At 39.6% G+C, this 23,434-nt stretch overlaps 2 protein-coding genes across 3 annotated transcripts in view; one reads left to right on the top strand and one right to left on the bottom strand.

Annotated features, from left to right (window-relative positions):
* Nucleotides 1-23,434, bottom strand: part of LOC105076337 (olfactory receptor 8S1-like) — a 42,126-nt gene that overhangs the window by 17,000 nt on the left and 1,692 nt on the right. Inside the window, exons 2-3 of one of the 2 annotated variants that reach the window (XR_012510616.1) lie at nucleotides 17,107-17,341; nucleotides 14,191-15,851 (exon numbers count right to left, since the gene is read on the bottom strand). The exons of the other annotated variant lie outside the window; for it this stretch is intronic. The gene's annotated coding sequence lies outside the window, so the exon portion shown is untranslated. Of the gene's footprint in view, nucleotides 1-14,190; nucleotides 15,852-17,106; nucleotides 17,342-23,434 lie in introns of those variants that run through there. 2 annotated transcript variants of the gene reach the window in all.
* Nucleotides 7,488-22,591, top strand: C12H12orf54 (chromosome 12 C12orf54 homolog). Its single transcript, XM_074374969.1, has 7 exons — nucleotides 7,488-7,800; nucleotides 12,341-12,371; nucleotides 12,896-12,934; nucleotides 16,112-16,144; nucleotides 18,052-18,076; nucleotides 19,703-19,751; nucleotides 20,921-22,591. Exons 1-7 carry the CDS (start codon nucleotides 7,667-7,669, stop codon nucleotides 21,060-21,062), a joined length of 453 nt encoding a protein of 150 aa, XP_074231070.1. The 5' UTR covers nucleotides 7,488-7,666; the 3' UTR covers nucleotides 21,063-22,591.

The following is a 23,434-nucleotide window of genomic DNA, read 5'->3' as shown; positions in this document are numbered from 1 at the left end:
CATTTTCCTTGTATATTACTTAGACGGACTTGCTGGGCCATAGCATACCTATATGTTTAGTTTTATTAGAAGCTGGCAAACTGTTTTCCAAAGTGATTGTAAAATTTTGCAAGCTCAGCACCAGCATGTGAGGGTTTCAGTTGCTTCACATTCTTGTAATATTTTGTATTGTTTATCTTTTTTAGTCTTTTTAAATTTTAGCAAATCAGATGCACATGAAATAAAAATTCATCATGGTTTGTGTTTGAAGTCAGGGATACTGAAAAATATTCACGAAACTGAAAAGGAACTTTGAGACCAAAAAATGAAGTGGGCAATTCCATAAAATGCAATTATGAACTTACATAAAGGCAGGACTGGGCAGATAACAACCCAGAGCCATTCACAGCTGCATTTCACAACCTGAAATGGGTACAGGGGGACTTAAAGGAGGCAAAGCTAAAAACAGAATCTAACTACTAAGAGAGAAGCACATCCACAGCTCTGGGGACCAGGGTTTTTTCTCCCCCTGGGGGTCACATGACCATTATTCCTCATGGGTCATTAATCATCTGCATCAGTAAAAGGCAGTATTCCAGTTTTCATATAAGATGAAGGCAAGGGCAAAAGGCGAGAGGAGACTAACCAAGATGGTGGAGTAGGAGGACTTGGAGCTCACTTCCTCCAAAAAACACACAAAAATACATCTCCATGTGGAAGAAGCCTCTTTGAAAACTGACTAGAAACTGGCAGAAAGAATCCTGTACAACCAAGGCTATAAAGAAGATCCATAAAGAATCAGGTAGGAAGGGAAGAGAAGATTGGGATATGTACCCTGGGAAGGGACTCAGAGGAAAAGGAAGATTACAAAGGCAGACACCTGACCTGAGGAGTGAATGGTTGGAGCCACATATTGGGCACCCCAGTCCTGGAGTCTGACACAGGGAAGACAAGCCTCCTTGGCAGGTTGAGGGCCACTGGGACTAACAGAAAGGTTGTAGGAAGCCTGGACTCCACTTGTGAGGAGCGTGTGTCCGCTGGCTTAATCCTGAAGCAGGGTTGAGAGGGCAGATTGCAGACTGCTAGAGTGGCTGCCCAGTTTCCCATGACTGCCCTAATGCTCCCCACCTGAGTCGGGCAAACGTTCCAGCCGTTTCTTGCTTTATGTCGCTGCTCCACACTGGAGCGAGGGCTGCCATGATGGAGGAAAAAAACTCAGCTGTGAGATGGGGAGGCAACTCACACCCGATGTAGCACTGTGGTCAGAAAATATGCCTGATATAAATTCTGTTTTCTTAAATTTACCAAGGCATGTTTTGTGGCCTAGCATATGATCTATCCTGGACAATGTTCCATGTGTACCTGAAAAGAACGTGTACTATGCTGCTTTCAGTTGGAATGTTCCATGTATCAAGCTCATAGGGTCTAATGTGTCATTTCAGGCCACTGTTTTCTTGATTTTCTGTCTGGATGATTTGTCAATTGATGTAAGTGAAGTGTTAAAGACCCTTACTATTCTTGTATTATTTTCAATGTCTCTCTTCATGTTTGTTCATATTTATGTTTTTAGTTGCTCCTATGTTGGGTGCATATATATTTACAATTTTATACCTCTTTTTGGATTGATCCCTTTATCATTATGTAATACTCTTCTTTGTCTCTTGGAACAGTCTTTATTTTTTTTTTAACATTTTTTATTGATTTATAATCATTTTACAATGTTGTGTCAAATTCCAGTGTTCAGCACAATTTTTCAGTTATTCATGGACATATACACACTCATTGTCACATTTTTTTCTCTGTGAGTTATCATAACATTTTGTGTATATTTCCCTGTGCTATACAGTGTAGTCTATTCTACAATTTTGAAATCCCAGTCTATCCCTTCCCACCCGGAACAGTCTTTATCTTAAAGTCTATTTTGTCTGATGTGAGTAAGGCTACCCTAGTTTTCTGTTAATTTCCACTTGCAGGGAATACCTTTCTCCATCCCCTCACTTTCAGTATGTGTTTCTTTAGGTCTGAAGTGAGTCTCTTGTAGGCAGCTTATACATAGGTCTTGATTTTTCATCCATTCAACAACTCTGTCTTTTGATTGGAGCATTTCCTCCATTTACGTTTAAAGTAATTATTGATAGATATGTACATATTGCCATTTTGGTAATTTCTCTTGTTGTTTCTGTAGTTCTTTCTTGTCCCTTTCTTATTCTCCTGCTCTCTTCTCTTGCGTTGATGGCTGTTTTTAGTGTTATGTTTGGATTCCTTTCTCTTTTTTGTGTGTCTATCTGGTATAAGGTTTTGGTTTGCGGTTACCATAGTTTCATATATTACAACCTATATATATGTAATTATTTTAAGTTGATGATCTCTTAAGTTCAAATGCACTGTAATCTCCCTACATTTTAATTCCCACTCACCATGTTTAATGTTTTGCCATCATATTTATATCTTTTTGTTTTGTCTATCCGTTATTTACCTATTGTGGGGGTTTTTTGGTGGAGGGAGGTAACTAGGCTTATTTATTTTAATGGAGGTACTGGGGATTAAACCCAGGACCTTGTGCATGCTAAGCATGCACTCTGCCACTGAGCTATACCTTCCCCCTTACTTATTGTGGAAATAGATGATTTTACTACTTTTGTCTTTTAACCTTCCTACAACCTTTGTAAGTGGTTGTTCTACTACCTTTACTGTATGTTTGCCTTTGCCAGTGATATTTCTCCTTTTGTAATTTTCATATTTCCACTTGTGGCATTGTCTTTTCCACTTAATGAAGTCCCTTTAACATTTCTTGTAAAGCCAATTTAGTGGTGATGAACTCTTTGAGTTTTTGCTTGTCTGTAATACTCTCTATTCTCTTTCAAAATTGAATAGTAACCTTGCTGAATAGTGTTTTTGTTGCTGTAGCGTAAGTCAGTACTTCATTCCTTCTTATGGCTAAATAATTTATAATATTGTATGAATATATCACATTTTGTTTATCCATTTATCAGTTGATTTCTAATTTGGGGCTATTATGAATAATGCCATTGTGAACATTTATATACAAATTTCTGTGTGAACATATGTTTTAGCTCTCTTATGAGTGAAACTGCTGATTCTTAATGATAACACTCTAAACTTTTTGAAGAACTGCCAAAATGGTTTCCAAAGTGGCTATACCACTTTACATCCCCAATGTAAGAGAGTTTCAATTTCTTCATATCCTTTCCAACACTTGTTACTGTCCATCGTCATCATCGTCATCATCATCATCATCATCATCATCATCATCATCATCATCCTAATAGGTGTAAAGTGGCGTTGTGTTATTTTGCTTTGTGTTTCTCCCACTGTTAACAACGTAGAGGCCTTTTCTTGTACTTACAGGCAATTTGAGTATCAACTTTGGACAAATATATATTCCAAACTTGTGTCCATTTTCTAATTGGGTTATTTGCCTTTTTGTTCTTAAGATGCAAGAATCTTTAGTATAGTTGAATACTAGACTCTTGTCTGGTATACGACTTGCATATATTTTCTCCCATTCTTAGGGCTGTCTTTTCAGTTTTCTAATAGTGTCTTTAAAGTGCAAAAGATTTTAATTTTGATAAAGTTCAATTTATCTATGTTTTCTTTTGTATCTTGTGGTTTAGGTGTTATATCTAAGAAGCTATTGCTTAACCCATAGTCATGAATATTTTTGTCTATTTTCTTCTAAGAGTTTTATAGTTTTAGTTCTTACATTTGGGCTTTTGATGCATTTTGAGTTAAGTTTCGTGTATGATATGGGGCAGGGGTTCAACTTTATTTTTTTTCATATAGATAGTTAACTGTCCCCATATCATTTGTTGGAAAGTACTTTTCCCCGTTGACTGTCTTGGTAGTCTTAATTGGCTATCAATTGACTACAAATATGTGGGTTTAAATTCTAATCCATTGATCTGTATATCTACCTTTAAGCCAGCATCACATTCTTTAATTGCTGTGGTTTTGTAATAAGCAACATTTATTTCTGAACAATTATTTAGCTGGATATAGACTTCTTTGTAATATTCTCATTCTTTGAACATTTTAAATATGTCATTTCACTGCCTTCTGGCCTCCATGAGTTTTTTGTTTGTTTGTTTGTTTGTTTGTTTTGTTTTATTGAGTTATAGTCAGTTCACAATGTTGTGTCAATTTCTGGTATACAGCACAAGTTTTCAGTCATATTTGAATATACATATATTCATTTTCATATTCTTTTTCATTGCGAGCTACTACAAGACCTTAAATATATTTCCCTGTACTATACAGCATAAAATTGTTTATCTATTCTATATATACCTGTCAGTATCTACAAATCTTGAACTCCCAGTCTGTCCCTTCCCACCCCGCTCTCCAATGCTACAGAAGCCAAGGCTTGGGGTAGAAAGAAAGTCTCTCTCCCAGAGAGACATGAGAAGAACAGAAATTTTCGACAGACACACAACCAGAGAGAGTTACCAGCTTTTTCTTTCAGAACTCCCAGGTATAGAGCCAGAGAGATTGAACAGAAGACTTGACGAATAAAAAAACCTGAAGTTGGGAGGAGATCAAGCTGGTAGAGTAGAAGCACTGGGCTCACCTCCCCTCACAAACAAACCAAAACTGTAACTACATACAGAGTGACTGTCACTAAAGTCAACTTGGGAACTATCAAAACAGCTCTTCTACAGCCAAGGTTGTAAAGATATTTCCACACGGAGTCTGGCAAGAAGTAAACAGAAGTGATCTAGTCAGGACCCACAGTGGGGGACAAAAAGAGGAGGGGGATATCACAGGCTAGGGGATCCTCCCTGGAAAGGAAGGGCTTCAAGCCCTGGGGTCTGACACCAGGAAGACAAGCCTCCCTTCACTGGTTTAAAAGCCCATGGGGTTTATTAGAGGGCTATAAGAGAACCAAGACTCTGCTCTTGAAGAGAGCGCGCACAGATTTGCTTACTTCTGGTCACAGCATGAAGGCAGCAGACTGAAAACTGCCTGGGGCTCTGGCCAGCTTGTCAGAACTGCCCCAGCATGCATCCCAGCCTGCAATGGGGTACTGTCTTAGCCACAGCAATCAGACAAGAAAGAGAAAGAAAAGGCATTAAAATTGGAAGGGAAGTAGTAAAACTGTCAGATGAAATGATGCCATATACGAAGCTACAGAAACAATAAAGAGATGGTGGTTTCCAGGGGCTTGGGGAGAGGGAGGGAGGGAGGAATGAAAAGATGGATCACAAGGGATTTTTAGGGCAATGACATTATTCTGTATGATACTATAGTGGTGGCTACACGTCATTATGCATATTTGTCAAAACCCATGGAATGTACAACATCAAGAGTAAACCCTAATGTAAACTATGGACTTTGGTTGATAATAATGCGCCCATATTTGTCTATTGATTCTACCAAATATGACAAATTGATGAGGGATGTTGAGGGTAGGGGAGTATATATGTGTGGGTAGGGAGGGATATGTACGAACTCTGTATTTTCTGCTCAATTCTGCTGTGAACCTGAAACTGCTCTAAAAATTAAAGTCTATTAATAAAAAATACATACATATATACATAAATGATGCCATATATAGAAAACCCTAAAGTCTCCACCCAAAAACTATTAGAATTAACAAATTAATTTGGTAAAGCTGCAGGATACAAGGTTTATATATAGAAATGTTACTTTTCTATACACTAATAATAAATTATCAGAAAGAGAAAGCAAGAAAACAATCTCATTTACAATTGCATCAAAGAGAATAAAATACCTAGGAAGAAATTTAACTGAGGAGGTAAAAGACCTATATACTCTGAAGACTAGAAGTCATTGATGAAGGAAATTGAAGATGATACAAATAAATGGAAAGATACTCCATGATCATGAATTGGAAGAATCAGCACTGTTAAAATGTCTGGAACTGGAAGGTACTATCTTAAACCCTGTTTGCCAACATACATTTTACCACAATCTCCTCCTGTTGGCTCAGTGCACTCCCTGCGGCTGTTCTTCCTGGGTTTCCAGTTGCAGGGAGGAAGTAGGTCCCTGTTTCCTTCCATTCTCAGATTTTTAAACATATTGGGAGATTTTACATGTACCACCACCAAAAAGCAGAGGGTCCCCCTCAGAGCTACACATCTACATCTAACTTATCTCTTCTCTAATATTCACTTCCTGCCTTCTTTTTGGCACTATTATACCTATTTTTAAATATCTGTACATATCACTATTTTTTCCTGCAGAAAACTGTTTTCATCCCAAGGCTATACAGTCATGATAATTCATCAATCTCTGTTGATCTTTCAAGTCAAAGACTTTTGGAATTCAAAACAAAACCAGTTCTCTCAAGGACCTAGCTCTTGAAATCAAAGCTGAACTTTTTAGACCCTGTTTTGAAATTAAAAATATAAAATTTTGAAATCCCAGTCTATCCAAAAAAATTTTTTTCAAAATGTAGAATAGATAAACAAGATAATACTGTATAGCACAGGGAAATATATACAAGATCTTATGGTAGCTCACAGAGAAAAAAATGTGACAATGAATGTATATATGTTCATGTATAACTGAAAAATTGTGCTCTACACTGGAATTTGACACAACATTGTAAAATGATTATAAATCAATAAAAAATGTTTTAAATAAATAAATAAATAACTGATTCTTCTTCTGGGCTCATTCCTACTGACTCTCAGAAGTAGTGAATGTCTAATGCAATGGGTGGAGGTCAGTGATGCAGCAAAAATTCCCACAAATTAAAACTAAAATTTCACAATATTAGCTCACTATTTTATCATTACCACCTAGATGGAATGAAACCTGGGCTGAGGGTGGGGGGAGAGCCAGGTGTCTCAGATCTATGAGGTCACAGCTGAGGTCACAGAAGAGTTGAACAGGGCTAGGCTGACAAAAGCACAGATGAGATGAGGCTGTTCTGAGATGGGGCTTGAGGAGGAGAAATTCTAGGGGGGAAGGGGTGGGGAGAAGAACAGCTTGGGGAGCCCACCTGGGTAAGTTTCTGGACATAATTGCCCTAGTTCCTGACTAGGGTTTGGAGGTGAGGAAGGATGGGAGCGGGGAACTGGGAAGCAACTTGTCAAAGGAGGATTCAACTCTGCCTGGGTCACTGATTTGACCTCTCAGCCCCATGTGTTTTTAACAGTATCAACTATGGGGTTTTTCTCTTCCCTACAAAGCACTTGAAGGCTGGAGCTGACAGACCTCCAGCCTACAGTGCTACCCTTAGTTGACCATGAAGATTGTGACCGTGAGGTAGGGTGGGATGGGGACTTTTCCAGTCTTGAATCCATTACACACTATTTCCTATCCTTGCCTGAGGACCCACCTTCCCCTCACGGAGCCTCTGGCCAATTCTCTAGCCCCAACCCTAGCCAGCTATTATTTTTTACTTAGTTTCTCTTCTATTTTTTTCTACCCACCTTCTCACTGGAATTTATGTTCTTACTGAAAAAGATGGCAAGGAGACTTTATCTGGGGCAAACACTTCCTTCCTCCTCTCACCCTTATCTTTCTTTATACACACACACACACTTTCACACAAACACAAACACACACACACACACACAAACACACTGACCCATTCAAAACACAGATGCTTCCTGAACTACTGAGGCATCTGTCCTGGTAGTTCTCCACTGGCAAGCGCTCTCTTCTCTACACACCTGTCCTCTCCCCCTATTCATTTATGTTTCCCCAGGACATGGAGACATCTCCATCTTCAGCTCCAGAGTCTCTGACTTCTGTTCAAGGACAAATGGCACAGCATGCCTTCCAGGATCAAGAACAAAAGTCAGGAAGGACCTCCAAGCAGCAGATAAGGTAAGTGGGGCTAATAAAGATGCTCAAAAGTCCTTAGATTGAATATTCTCTATGGGAGAAGAAACAGGGTCCCCTGTCTCCCATTCCTCCTATGGCTGCACCTATCTGCTGGTTGGGGAAGGCTGGAATCTGCACGTGTCGTCTCTCCTCCCCACCTCCTTAATGGAAGGAACAAAAGCAAACCTATATCATTCTAATCTAGAGGGTGGGCATCAATCTGACATTCCTCTAGGAGTTAGTTGGGTATATAATCCAGGAACATTTATTTATCCTAAGGCCAACTTACTCTAAGAAGTCCTTATGTCCCCTACAATGTAAAGCAACTCTAGACACCCAAAACCATGCTTTCTTTGTCCTGGGGTGGAGAAAAGGGCCAGAATCTACTGCTTGAGACTGAATATGAGATCCAGGCAATATTATGAATAAAATCAGAAAAAACGGGATGCTTGCTGTAAACTTATGGGTCGGGAAAGAATTGACATTTGGCTTGAGCTTTTGAAGTATGCAGGAGATACCTTGAGGTAAGAATTTGTAGGAATTCAGAAAGAAAGAGTTAAAAGTGTCTTCTAGGTTTCTAGGCTGACTATCTTATTTAAATGCCCAGAATAATTAACTGGGCCTCAAGTCTGAGAGCCAGTGAGGTACTGAGAAGGCTGAAACTTGAAGGAAGATGGAAACCTATTCTAAGAGTATGAATTCTCTTCTGGACAGCTGCAGAACCCCGAGAAGAAAACAGGAAGTAGACACTGGAGTATCTGAGAGTTTTTTACAGGAAAGCTCATAAACCACATCAAAGACCTGATTTCGCTGCTGATAAACTGATGTTTTGGCAGCAGAAGTGGGCAAGACACTCTAAAAATAGTAAAACAGTATTACTATTACAGTAATTGAAATAACAATATTATTTGAAATGAACAAATAATAATATTTGAAAACTTAACAGCTACAAAGGGTTATGATTCACACCCACCCACCCCCCCCAAACCTAAAGATCACTCCTCCTGTTTCTTAGGTGCAGAAACAAATTCACATAGGCAAAGATACTTGCCAAAGGTCCTGGAACTGGAACATGGTGAAGCTGGAATTCAAACAAACTGTTTTGTCCCCAAATTCTTCCCACTGCATGCAGTTAGGCTTTTGATAATTCAGCTATAAAATGAAGTGGACACATTTTATGTGTCCTCTTTTGGAGAAGTCATAACAAAGAGCGGAATCAAACAGACCTGGGCTGGAATCTCAAGCTTTTTCACTACTATCAGAGCCTCAGTTTGCTGCACAGTAAATAGCCCAGTCCACTGTTTGAGGATAAGATATGTGGATCAGGGCACCTACTTCAGTGCCTGGTTAATAGAGTCTGGATCTTCTTCAGCCCCAACTTCCAGTAACGAATGACTAGAATAATACTGTGAGTGCATCTCTTCTCCTCTCCTCCTGCCCCCTCACCCCCTCTCCCCGCTCCTCTAATCCTCCTGTCTGTCTCTTTATACATATATATATATACACACACACATATATATAATATAAAAAATATACATATAATGTATATATATAAAATATTCTCTTTCATATCACACCACACACACACCCCCTCCTAACCCTTTCCCCCAGTATCATTTACTCAGTTTGTCAGTTATTCACTATCTCTGTTTACAAGGATTTGAATTAAAACTCAGCTAGAGGAGAAACTAGAAGAGAAAACTCAAGATGAACCCAGTTCTGTTTTATTTTCTCTTTCCTCCCTATTCCCTAGAATAGGCCAATGAAATCCATGGGGAGAAGAATCTTAAAAGTAAGGAGGTTTTCAGGACAAGGATCGTGGCGTGGATTTAGACTGAGAAAGAGCTGTCCCTAGCCACCCGTCCATCATGGACATTAAGTTGTTTCCATATTTTGGCTGTTCTGAGTAATGCTGCAATGAACATAGGAATGCAGGTATCTGTTAAGAACAATAATTTCAGTTCCTTTGAATATACACCCAGAAGTGAAATTGCTGGATCTATAGTAGTTGTATTTTTAATTTTTTGAGGAACCTCCATACTGTTTTACAAAATGGCTGCACCAATTTACATTCCCACTAAGAGTGCTCAAAATTCCTTTCCTCTACATCCTCATCAACACTTCTTAACTCTTGCCTAGTTGATAATTACCAATAATTACCATTACCATGTTCTTGTGCTCTATTTTATAGTTCTCTTGTTCCTTTCTTCCCCTCTTGCTGTCATCTTCTGTGACTTGTTGAATTTTTATAACAGCATGCTTTGATTCCTTTTTATCTTCTGTGTATCTACTAAAGGTTTTTTCTTTGTGGTTACCATGAGGCTTACACAGAACATCCTATACTGTATCTCTTTTAAGCTGAACAGCTGTGACTGCATACAAAAACTCTTCATTTTTTTCACCCCTTCCCCACATTTTATGTTACTGATCACTATTTACATCTTTTTATAATGTGTATCCATTAAAAATTATTGCAGCTATAGTTATTTTTAATGCTTCTGTTTTAACTTTCATACTAGTATTAAAAGTGATTTAAGCACCACACTTAGAGTATTAAAGTATTCTGAATCAGACTATATACTTACCTTTTCCAGTGAGATTTATTACTTATGTTTTCATCATGCTATCATCCTTTCATTTCAACTTGAAGAACTCCCTTTAGCATTTGTTGTATGCCAAGTCTAGAGGTGATAAAGCTTTTGTTTGTCTGGGAAGTCTTCATCTCTGCTTCACTTCTGAAGGACAGCTTTGCCAGGTAAAATATTCTTAGTTAGCAGGTTTTTTCCTTTTGATACTTTGATTCTATCTTCCTACTCCCTCCTGGCCTACAAGATGTGTGCTGAGAAGTCCCCTGATAGTCTTTCAGGAGTTCCCTTGAATGTGGCATTCACTTTTTCTTGCTGCTTTCCAAATTCTCTTTGACTTTAGACAATTTGATTACAATGTATCGGTGAAGATCTCTTGATGTTCAGCTTCTCTGGAATTTTTGAGCATCACAGATCTAGATGTTAATTTCCCATCTCAGATTTGGGACATTTTCTGTTATTATTTCTTTAAATAGTTTTCTATCCTTTTCTCTTTCCCTGTTCTCAAAGTGCCCATATTATGCCATGTGATAGTTTCTCGTAAGTCACATACGCTTTCTTCACACTTTTGCATTCTTTTTTTAATTTTTATTTCTCTGGATTTCAAATTATCTGTCTCCAAGTTCAATAATTCTGTCTTCTCCTTGATCAAGTCTGCTGTTGAAGCTCTCTATTGAATTTTTCAGCACAGTCATTGTATTCTTCAGCTCCAGAATTTTTGTTTGGTTCTTTTTTACAGTTTGTGTTTCTTTGTTGAACTTCTCATTTTGTTCCGTTTTCCTGATTTCCATTAGTTGTCCATGTTCTCTTGTGGTTCACTGAGCCTACTTAATATAACTGTTTGGAATTACTTGTTAGACAACTCATGGATCTCATTTCTTTGGGATCCATCACTGAAGCTTTATTTTGTTTCTTTGGTGGTGTTATGTTTCCTTGATTCTTCCTGTTGCATTGTGGTCTTTTTATCTGAAGAAGCAGTCCCCTCTTCCATTCTTTACTGACTGACTTCAGGAGTGAAAGATCTTCTTCACCAATCAGCCCAGTTAAAGATTTGGTGGGAATGGGGGTGGAGGGTAGTCTCAGGCCTTTCCTATGGGTGCATTTACCCTTGTCTTCTCATTCTCTCTTAAAGAGAGCTTAGGATTTTGTGCCTTCTCTTAATCCCATAAAGTCATTTTGGGAACTTAGAGCCTCCTGTTTCTTTTCCCCATTGTGGTGCCCAAGAGCATTCAAGATGGCACATCTTCTCCCATCCCCACATAGTTGAGCCAGATACTGATGGCTACATCCTGTCTGAAGAGGCTTGCATGCACCATCTCGGGGGGTGTGTGAAGTGCTGGGGGCATGTGTCAGTCAGCTGAGAGGGTGACCTGCAGTTGAGGAGTCCCACAGTGTTCACGGGTTGCCCTCTTGGTGGAGTCCACAAACCGGCTAGTAGGAACTGCAGCTGGTTTTTGAGATCCATGTGATAGACGCCACCCGTGCCCACCCCTTTTTCCTGTTCCCAGCCCCCCCAACACGATTCAGCTACGCCAATTACTTCAGTAATCTGAGTAGGGTGAAGCAGAAGTGGGCCTTTAAGCCAATGTCTTACAAGGCTGGGGAATCAAGGTGTTCATTCCACTCTCACTTTCCCCGACAGAAGAAATCGCAGGCTGAAAGGGTCCCTATTGGCACTAAGCTATGCTGCCTTTGGGAGGAGTGACATGAGTAAAGTGAAACTGTTTTTCTTACCCATTTGAATGCATCTATTCATGGATTTTTTTTTTTCTTGAATGTGGTGCTGGAATCTCTCCACTGGGCTCCTGGTTTCCCATAAAGATATTTCCATCCAAGGATGGTTGTCAAAATTTGATGTTTTCTGTTGAGGATATGAGGGCTGTAATCTCCTATACTGCCATTTTGCTGATGTCACCTACCCAGTGCCTCATCAGATTTATATCACCCTTTCTTTCCAGAAAACCCATTGAAGACACAATGAGACCAGAGGTGGGTAAGACTTCCAAATACACTGGTTCCTTTGGGGATCCTAGTTCCTGGGGAAAGCAAAGGTGGAAAGGCTGTGTGGCCAGGAGATGGGAAAACTGCCTAATGAGGACCATATCTTGGAGGACTTCGGCATTGTAGCTCGGAGTGCCTTGACCAGCTGGTAGGTCACTGTCTGCTAAAACCAGGTAACACCTTCAATGCCACTACTACACTTGATGACTCCAGGAGCAGGCAGACTATGTGAGTGTTAATAAGGTGGGTAAACATGTGAGTCTGTTTATACCTGCCACCCACTGATTAGATAAAGAGATGACAAGATACAGGCTGAAAATGACACAGTAGGGCTGAAGAAGACTTTGGGCTGCCTGACAAATGGCATGACTTCAAGCGTGCATCTCAATTCCAAAAAGTACTTTGTATTCTGTCAGCTTCATGATGCGTCGATTCAGATTCCAGGAGAGTTAGGGTAACATTCCCAAGATTTGTCTCTCATTTCACCCAAGATTTGTCTCTTATTTCAACAGGAAATACAGGTAACAATCACTGAAACCCTGTGGGACCAGGTGAGTACATGAGGGTCATCTTTGACAGCATGGTGAGAGATAGGAGAAGGGAGAGGGGACTTAAAGGAGCAAATTTCTCTCTTTCCCCTTGAGCAATCTGCTGATTGATGGTGAAGAATTACCATGCTCCCTCCCAGCTTGTTCTATTACTCATCCAGTCCCAAACCCTCATAGAGACTCCTTTATCTGTGCATCTCAGTGTCCATTCTCAACATCCACCTATTCATTAGATAACCCCTTTCAAATGTTTTTTCTCTGCTAGCCTTTTAACAAGCACTATGTAATGAATAGTTGCTCATCCACTAGCCAGCACCTTAGGGCAAGTACTGAAAAAGCCATTTATTTTAACTCTCAGAGAGAAGAAGGCAATGTTACCATTTTGTTGTTACCAATTAATGATTCTAACTCCATTTCTGATCAGAAAGAAAGCTATTTTACTTCTAGAGCCACTTAAATTGTCTGACAAACACTTGACTGTGACCCTTGATTCCTGTATCATAGAATAAAAGATTTAGCCCTTCCAGAATGAGTTAGCTCCAAAATAAAACTCTCAAAAAATAAAGGAATCAACCTGAAGAGTACAGGTGTTTAGTTTTATCTACTTGAATGCCAAATTAAGTCCATAAAATGACTAACTTTTGTATAATTACTAGTGAGCTGTTGTTTCGGAGTGTAATATGCTAAGTGGGCCCATTGCTTCTGGAGTTCCTGTCTGGAACATGATTAGGATCTTGTCATTAGCACAGAGGAGGATTGATTTCTCCCACTGACTATGTCTAGAAGATCTATATCAAGACATTAAAAGACATAAAATTTGCCTATGTCATTCAGATATAATTTCAACATAATTTCAGTAGTTGGACATCATTCTGCTTTGCATTATTTACAATGATAAATTGCTTTGTTACTAAACTTCTTTGTTACCAAATTTTCTTCAGAGTATTTTGATAAAGATTCTGAAGAAGCACAAATGCCAGATTTGCTCTGTGGCATCAGAGGTTGCCAACAACATTTTTTTAACACTTCAAAATGTTCTACATATTTCCAAATTTATTGACAATAATTTAAATGTGAATAATGGCTAAAAGTAAAAAAGTATGCCTGGAGCTTTCCCGTTCTTTAATTTATTAGATTTGAGAAACTCAGACCTGTTACTAGACACTCCTAAAGTGTTAAAAAGAAGTAAAAGAAATGAGTCCACACTTGGATATGAAGAACTGCCCTTTCTTTGGTTATGAAAAAGATAATATTTTAATTTTACTTCAAGGAAATTAGATTAAATCATTTAAATTGCATAAGAGATCCAGTTGAAAAGTATCTTCTTTTGTAGAAGACAGATAATTCATTTTTGATAATGAATGAAATTACTGAATCCTATCAAGAGAATGTTTTGGGTTCTGAAAACTATGAGTTGGAAAAGAAACATAGGCCCAGTAGGTCACCGATGAGAACCTGCTGCCTTCAGCCTTCCACCTGAAGCAATGCCATAAGCAGTTAGTTTCAGAATCTGCATTAGTAAGCCCTGCTTTCTGAAATTGCTTTTTTTTTTTAACATTTTTTATTGAGTTATATTCATTATACAATGCTGCATCAAATTCCAGTGTAGAGCACAATTTTTTAGTTATCCATGAACATACATATATTCATTGTCACATTTTTTTCGCTGTGAGATACCACAGGATCTTGTATATATTTCCCTGTTGAAACTGCTTTAAATAGACTTATATTTAATGAATGTGAGAGTAAATTCTTTTAATTTCTATAAAAAGGGATGTCTTTTTTACTTTGACAAAACGTCCTTGGTTTCCCAGCAACAGGAAAATGACAGCCAAGGTAACTAATTCTCAAACATGAAAATGCCAGATTTCACCCTATTTTTGACTGGTACGTCAGTGCAGAAGCTCGTTATGCCCATAGACAGCCAAAGCAAACTGTTGGGAACTTTCACAGAAGATAGGTATTTACTTGGAGTTTCTGAGACCTTCTCAAAAATATCAGCTACTTGAGCTTCCCAATCTTGACATTCTAGTTGTATGTACATTTAAACTCTGACATGGAGATGAGAATTAGAGGACAATTGATCCCTTCTGAACTTACAGTGTCAATTGCCCATATGAAGCGAAGCAGAAAAAGACTTTATTAAATCAAAGATTATGGATGTTAAAAATTTTTTTAAAATAAGTGTAAGTCTTTATAGCCTTTCCTGCAAGCCCGCATTGAACAATATTATATGAAATGAGTAACGTGATCAACCTTTTTATTCTCTATGATTTTCAGTGACTCTTCCTATAAGTTTTACAGAAAGAAATAATCTTAATTTAAATGTTAGAATAATGTTCTTACAATTATTTTATTACTAAAGAATGAGTTGCTTAGATATGGGTCAGAAAACCATCCAACATAAATGGATACCTATGACCTAATAAAAGATAGATATGATATAACAAAGAGTGAACACAGGGTTGTTGAGCCGCAGTAAGTTGATAACTGGCACAGACCACCCCATTGACTATTCAGCTTCCATATGCACCCTTATACACACGTTGAAACTCCTGAATATCAACAAAAACTCTATATATTTCCACCAAATAAGATACAGCCATCTGTCTTAAAGTCCTCATCCTCTCCCCAAACTGAAGAAATTCAGATTTCCAATGGTCATTGTATCTATCTATGGATGAGTGAGAGCATAGGTGCATTTTTAGTTTTACAAGAAACTGCCAGAGCTTTTTCCCAAAGTCATCACACAATTCTACGCTCCTTCTAAAAATGTACGAGAGCTCCAGCTGTGCTGTGTTGCAGTTCGAGTTCCAGCTGCTCTGTGAAGAAATTCACCAACATTTGGTGTTGTCCTCCTGTGTATTGTGTAGGGTTGATCTTAACAGCTATGCTCAGCTTCAGAACATGGACCAATGAACTGAAATGAAATATAATAGTGGGTTTCATTTACATTTTTTTCACAACTCAGCGCTCTTTAAATAACTTCCTGTATTTCACCCATTTACCATATGGAGAAACAGTGGCCCCCAAATCAATGGGATGTATTGCTTACAGCTAGGAAGCCATAGTCTCTTGACCTTCACACTCTACAGCCCAACTGGGAGATTCTATATATTATATCCCTTTGTAATAAAGTCTATAAAATTAATTTTTCCATAATTTTTTGTCTTCTGTCAGGTGCTAATGGCTTTTAGGGATATACAGAAGGAGGTGAGATTAAATTTCCATTCACTAAACTCCCTGGTCACATTACTTCCCTTGCTCCTGTCTTTCCCATACCCTACTGTGATGCTGACTCTGATCAAGGTTTTAGTTTCATTTCTTTATCTAAGTATTTCTCCCTCAAAAAAGTAGCTGGACTTGTCAGTCCAGGAAGCTAAGGCAAGAAGATGCCTAACAATTCCCTTGTGGAAATATGAAAACACAGAGAAAAATTTGTATCTACCAGAACTACTCTCTGCAAGAATATTCTATGCAGTTATATGAAATACTGAAAAGTGACTGAGTTAGAAGCCCCAAATGACATGGTAAATTTCCTTATTAGGAGAATACGTGTATTAATTGCAGGGAAATACAAATAGAGCCCAGATCTAAACTTTGGCTAAGCAGAACAATCCTCTTCTGCTCTTCTTCCACACAGATTTCAGTCTTTTTTCTATACAAACACTTATCAAATATTTAAAATATAGTCAAGCATGCAGTATATTATTGGCTGGCCCCAGACACTGAGTTGTATACTAGCTTGCTCAAGGTGTTGATATGTCTCAGTCCTGCCAAGCCGACTGTCCCACCTTAATTTTTTGCTCTATGTTAACAACATTACTTATCAACAGACTGCTACACAGGCAAACACAAAACTTGGAACAAGTACTAATAGTATAAAACCACAGGAACTGAGAAACTTTTGTACAGATTTCTTAACTTTTGTTCCTCTGAATAAAGATCTAATTTCATTAAAGTTAAAATCTAAAAATAATACGAGACTCCCATGGTCTCAGAAACAGTAGCTCTCTCTTTCTGGTTGGGGAAAAGTGATGGGTAAAGTAATTGAGAAGGCACTGAAAAGAAATCCCCTCTATTTCACTATCTGTACCACTCTTAGCCTTTGAACTAAGCCCTTTTCTATTCCAAGAATCATGTCATTGTATTCTGCTGCTGTGCCTGAGGCTTACCTTAGGGAAAAAATTACACCAGCCTTTGCCTCCAACTGGCTGCGTGTAAAAGAGGGCAGAGATCAGAAGCTTGATATCTTCACCCAGGTTTTCCTTGGTGTCGGATGCCTCCACTCTGCCCAGAACTTTAGTCCCCTGAGGCCCAAGTCTCCTCCCAACAGGACGTGAGCTAGCGGGAGGAGGTGGCTTGTCCGTGAATGGGACTTGCGTGTGTTGACTTCCATCCTCTCAGGGCCTATAAACAAAGGTACAAGCCCCATCTGACATCCTCTGTGCTGAAGCTCTCTTCAAGTTCTAGTCCTTTTTCATGGGGTTCACCTAGGCACAATCCCTGCCCTTAGAGACCACCCAGGCTGGTGCACATTGTTTTGTCAGTCTGACAGACACTGTAGTCACAAACAAATTAGAAGGGCCATTTTTGTACTTAAATACTGAGACAGAGTCAAGCAAAAGATAGCCAGGAGAGAGAGATTCAGAAGGTGCTTTCTTTCTGATTAGGCAAATGTTAAGACCCTGCCCTAGAGCACTGTTATGTAGAAACACCATCTGGCCGCCAACTGGGAGCTCAAGGGGCCCAAAGTGTATACCAGCAGCAGCTATTTACTCTGGGATGAGTAAGAGGGAATTTTTAAAGGTCTTTCACATATCTTAAAGGTTCACCTCAGAGAACCAGCACATACCCAATAAGGAGAGTGAAAGGGGCCAGAAAAGGGAGAGCAGAAAAGCCAGAAAGAATAAAAAAGGAGAGGTCACTGAATGACTAATTATGACTGTATGTGATAAACTGTGTGTCTCACACTCAACACAAATTCTGCTTTCAGGAAACTCAGCATTTAATTCCATTCTCAAAAAGCCCATATGTCTCACACAGGCATCCCTACATTTCCCCAGGTCTATAGCTGGCCCCTGAGTCTCTGACTTCTCTGAATTCTCATTATTTTTCAGCTCCAGGAAGATGCTCGGACTCGAGGTAAAAGAGCAATATTTCAAGGTTTGGCTAAACGAAGAGTGGTGGGAGGGAATAAGAAGGAGTTCATACAAAGTCTCTCCATGGAAACTTCCATTTGGCTGAAAGTTGGAGTTCAGACACCATTCATCTCGCCTCTGTCCAGTCCAGTTATCTGGACAGGGGCAGCAGGATCCATTCCTTCCTTGGAATGGCTGTTGAGGGCCTGAGGAACTCTCAGTCCTTGGTCAGACATGGCAATTCTCTGTAGAGGAGAGACAACAATCAAGGGTAAGCAGCTTCCCAGCCCTGTGTAAGGGTTCAGCAGGGCTGCGATGGGAGGGACTGAATAGCAGGGAGATCAGAATGGAATGACTATTCAGGGTGGTCAAGTTATAGCTCTCAAATGCCCACAGGCAAATTTTAGTGTTTCAGGAAAATATCTAAATATCCAGGAGCCTAGGATTATGACATAAAAGCCACATACAGCGCTCTTTCCAAGGAACTTAAAAATCAGGGCTTTTCAAACTTTTGCATGTACACAAATCACCTGGGTACCCTGTTAAAAAGCAGATTTTGATTCAGCAGGTCTAGGGTGGGTGGCCTGAGATTCTGTGATTCTGTATTTCTAAGAGGCTCCCATGTGATGTGCTGCTGGTTCAGGGATCAGAATTTGAGTATGAAAGATATAAATGACTGAGCCCACTGAAATATCCTCTATTGTCACAATGAAATAAGATTTAATTCAGGGACTTCCAAGTCCCATGAAAAGATTGAGGATACTTCAGATATGGGTGCAGGAATTAGAGGAGGAAATTGAAAGGAGATTCTGACTAGCTGAGGGCTCTCTCTGGGAATTGAAACTACTATAATGCTTTTCCAGCTCCTTCACAAAACAGAGCTCAAAAGAGTCTGAACCTTCTTGTGGCTCTTTTAAGACAGCCAGTCCAGAGAGAACGCCCTCTGCTCTTTCTCCAAACCCGGTCAGTCACCCCCATTCCAGAATGATAAGGCAACACGGCCAAGCAGAATCCTTGTGAGATACACGGGAAACTTCTCTTGGCTGCTGAACCCTAGGAGTCAACAGGTTAAAACAGCTAGGCGTACTTCAGCTTGAAGGATGCTCTCCTTTATTCAAGGAAGGCTGATTTCCAAATAGGTCACTGCAGGGCCCTGGAACACCTGCTTGATGACCCAGTGTGAAAATGTGGATTTGGGATTTTACTTGCTGTTGTTGCTTTTCTGCTTCCTAAAGGTAGGCGGTGGATGGGTGGGGGAATTCAGAATAAGATGAGGAGAATTCAAGTCTTCTTGTACCCATTTTCCATGCAAAAAAAAAATACAAGGACCTGTTCCAGTGTTGGTGCCCTGGGACTGAGGTATTCTGCTAACTCCTAATGGCCAGCACTGGTTAAACAGGGGTCTGGTGGCCATGATTCGGTGTGATTTGTAAATAACCAGATGTCTGGTGCCACATTCTGCAACCACCTCTCCGATAGGCCTATAGGTCTTTAGTTTCCCCACAAGTTCTGGCCTCTCCCACTTTGACTGGCTTTACTTCAAACTAAGGATGTGAGCAGGGCTCAGGGCTCCTAGGGAGACAGTTCCAGGCCCCTGTAATGGAATGATTCCTTCCTGTGTCCCCCTCAGGGATGAGCAACTACTCCATGACACCCATATCATCTGCATCGAGGACTGGGTAAGTGGCCCTCTTTTGATAGTCCCCAAGGGAGAAGGCATCCACCTGGATATGGGTGTAGTGGCTAACAATATTGCTGCCTCTGAGCCTTGAGCCTTCAGAAACCTGTACTTCCAATATATGTATCTTCTAAAGGGGCAGGAGGTGGTCCCCCATCAATCTCAACTAATGGTGAAATACAGAGCCAGGGCTTCCTCCTCCATCCTCAGCCCCATCAGAAATCTCTGGAATCTCAGGATCAGTCCTGGACCTTACCATAACAGATTTTGGGAGGTTCTATTCATTCAACTGGAGAAATGAGGGAACATAGAAAGAATGACAGATAAGAAAGAAAAGCCCTGAAAAGGGAGTAAAAAATCAGGAAGTTAGATGGAGAAGGACTCAGAAGAAGAAAATTTTAAAAACTTGAAAGTTCATTGCCCCAACATTAGGAGATGTCAATTTCTTTTCCATAAGAAAAAGACTAGGAGAAAAAAGACCAGAGATTTAATTTAGACATTAGGAATGACTTTCCAACAGTGAGAACTGACAAACAGGGTGCTGGGTAGTCAAGACAGCAGCATCGTGTTCTGCAGAGGACTTCAGAAATACTTTTTAAAATCAGTTTGACACATTTCAGATATGGTCCCACCTGAACCAGGAAATGGAGATGTTGAACTTTCCAGATCCCTATTTGAACCAAATTTGATCCTACCCTAGAGAGTTAGCCACAGTGAAATAAAAAACAATCCTCTAAAAGAGACAGTGCTGAATTTAAACTGATCAGTGCTGAAACTATGAAAGGAATAACTGGTAATCTCATATTTATATAAATCTTAAATATAATTGTTGTAAACCTTTACATATGAGGAGCACTTTCTATTGGAAACCATATTGGATCAGTGATTTTACTTTATTTTAACATTCCTCTGAGGCAAACAGGAAATTTCCTGACCTTCCAGATAAAGAGGCTCTGATACGTTAAGACACAAAGTCTCCTAATGCCCAGCAAGGGCTCTTTCCTATGGGACACACGGTCATCAGGGAATTGCAACTCCCAGAGCCACTGATGCCCATTCCTGGTGGAGTCTGACAACAAAATCCTTAAATACAGTGTAGGCCAGGGAGGGGGGCCCCAGAGATGAGATCTCTCTCCCTTAAACGTTCACAGCCTTCTCTATCTGGTACAGGAGTGTCAAGCGTTTAGATTCTGGGATGACCCCGAAGATGGGAAGACTGCTGCCAAGCAGTGGAGAGCAGCCGTCAGGGGTCCAGGCCCACAAACTGAGAAGCCAGTTCTCTGATCAATCAGCTTGCTACCCTAGACCCTAACCCTACAATCAAGGAAGAAGACCACCTTTGCTCCTGCCCGGTGTTTCACCCAGATGGCCTTTCCCCTGACCTCCACCCTGCCCATCCTGCTGTAGCCAGGAACCCAGGCCTCATAAGTCCTCACTCCAACATGACAGAGCAACCCCCCCAGCAGGTGTGGTCCAATATGAGGGATAATCGAGTGAGAGGGTAGAAGCCTGAGGGCAGGGCTGAGCCAGGATCTTTTGGTCTCTGTGACTGAGGCAAAGAGCCAAACACTGCTAGGTAGTTCTTGTACAGGGAGGGAGGAGTGTTCAGGAATCAGAGACAACTACGGGATAGGGAAATGGAAAAAAAGTTTAAACACACACCAGAAATGTGAGGCCCATTATTCACTTCTGGAAAGTGCTCTGGAAACTTATATTACCTTTGGTGCTTAATTCAGAATCAAAAGTCAAATACTGTAGGTCCATAATAGACCCCACTGTCAAGACTTTCATTAATAAAATACTTGAGTGTACTGCCCTCAAAGGAACTGCTTAAGTGGTAGGCCATTTCCTCAACCTTTTTAACTCCCCTGCTCCCTAGTTTCACCTGATACCTAATCTCATATGGAGAAAAAGACCCCCACAGATGCTCACCTGTGTGTAGCATACACTAAGCTAGCCACACCATCTGTATGACCCTGTCGAATCTGCATGATGACTGATGGAGAAAATTAGACTGATCTGCGTGTGCCTAAGTACAGTGACTCTGTATTTTCTTGAATAGTCCCCTTTCAAATATTTTATCCCATTTTCTCCATGTATCAGCAAAATACACAAAACGTCCCAGTATTTTGCAACAAGATTACATCTTTCTAAAAGAACATATACATTCACAAAACCTCTATTATCATTCAAACCTCAGTTTTGACTTGGAAATTAAGGCAGGAAACTTCCTTCCTCTTCAGTACCACACAGGCAGCAAGAGTAGGGTAGCAAAGAGTGGGCCCTATGCAGAAAGCAGGTGGTACACAACCAGTGGCTCTCCTCCCTCAGTCTGAGCTGGATATCTTGGGATAGGGTAAAGAGGGCAGAAGTATCACCAAGAGGTCTGCTTTTACTTTTGGTGCCACCTGCCTGGTAAACTAAATTTCTTTTATTCCCATCTATGTGACTGTGACATCTAGGGCACAGCTTTGGTTGCCTGGGGAAAAAAAGTTATTAGGCAGACATCCCCACTGATCCAGAAGAGGGAATGATACTCACAGGCAGAAATGCCAGGGTCTGTGGCTACAACGGGGAACTTGGAAATCGAGTGAGACCCACACACATCACAACTGCCAAGCAAAGAAACCAGCAAACAACAACTGATAAAATAAATGTGGTGTGAAAGACGTTTACCCTATTTGTTCTTACTGGGTAGTGGGATGTAATTCAGAGAACACCACCAATTCTCAATTCCCTTCCCTGTAAATAAGGAGGCATAAATAGAAAATGGTAAAGGCTTCTTTCATTTCTAATATCCTGTAATCCAGATGGTCTCACAGTCTATGATTCCAACATAGCTATCCCCGAGACTGTGAAAAAGCCACGGAGTCAAAAAATATTTCCTACAGGAAAAAGCTATATAGGATATTTGTCAAAGATGGTGACCTTGGCACATATAAATGCACATATGACAGGGAAGATGGAGTTCTTAACTTACTCTTTCTTTTCTAAACAAAACTTACACAAAAAAATCACATATAAAAAGTATACAAATATTGGGGAGGGGTGAATTTGGAATTCAGGATTAACAGATACACACTACTATATATAAAATAGATAAACAACAAGGACCTACTATATAGCACGGGGAACTATATTCAATATCTTGTAATAACCTATAATGGAAAAGAATCTGAAAAAGAATACATATTTTTATATATATGTATAACGGAATCACTTTGCTGTATACCTGAAACATAAATCAACTACACTTCAATAAAAATTAATTTTTTAAAAAAATTAGACAGTGTAGAGTTTAACCCTAGGTGGCATGAGAATTTGTCACAATACAAGTAAAATAATAAACAAGAATACATTATAAAAACAAAAGTTTTAAAAACCATCACCTCATTAGATGTTGACTTGGCATTTGTTAAAAGACAAATGTTGATTTTTTAAACTAAGACTACAAAAGTAATGGAAATTTTTTCACATGATAAGATGACTTCATAATTTTAGGGTTGTTTTGAAAACAAAAACTATACAAGGATGCTTTCTATTTTCATGCTAACTCAACAGTATTTAAAATGCTTTTAGTGGTTTTCCAGTTCCAAAAACAGGTAAATATAAAATCCCAGTAAGACATTTTATAGACATTGACAAAGATAGCAAAATTCACCCAGAAAAATAGGTAAAACTTCA

This window comes from Camelus bactrianus, chromosome 12 (genome assembly GCF_048773025.1).
Source record: "Camelus bactrianus isolate YW-2024 breed Bactrian camel chromosome 12, ASM4877302v1, whole genome shotgun sequence".
Classification (NCBI taxonomy): domain Eukaryota; kingdom Metazoa; phylum Chordata; class Mammalia; order Artiodactyla; family Camelidae; genus Camelus; species Camelus bactrianus.
This window is presented reverse-complemented; position numbering and strand designations above follow the sequence as displayed.

Excerpts from the sequence above, each read along its gene's own strand:
- C12H12orf54 (XM_074374969.1), top strand. The coding sequence starts at position 7,667 with ATGTTTCCCCAGGACATGGAGACATCTCCATCTTCAGCTCCAGAGTCT. Across the intron at positions 12,935-16,111 it reads CTGAAACCCTGTGGGACCAG|GTGCTAATGGCTTTTAGGGA; the intron begins GTGAGTACATGA and ends GTCTTCTGTCAG. Across the intron at positions 16,145-18,051 it reads TTAGGGATATACAGAAGGAG|CTCCAGGAAGATGCTCGGAC; the intron begins GTGAGATTAAAT and ends ATTATTTTTCAG.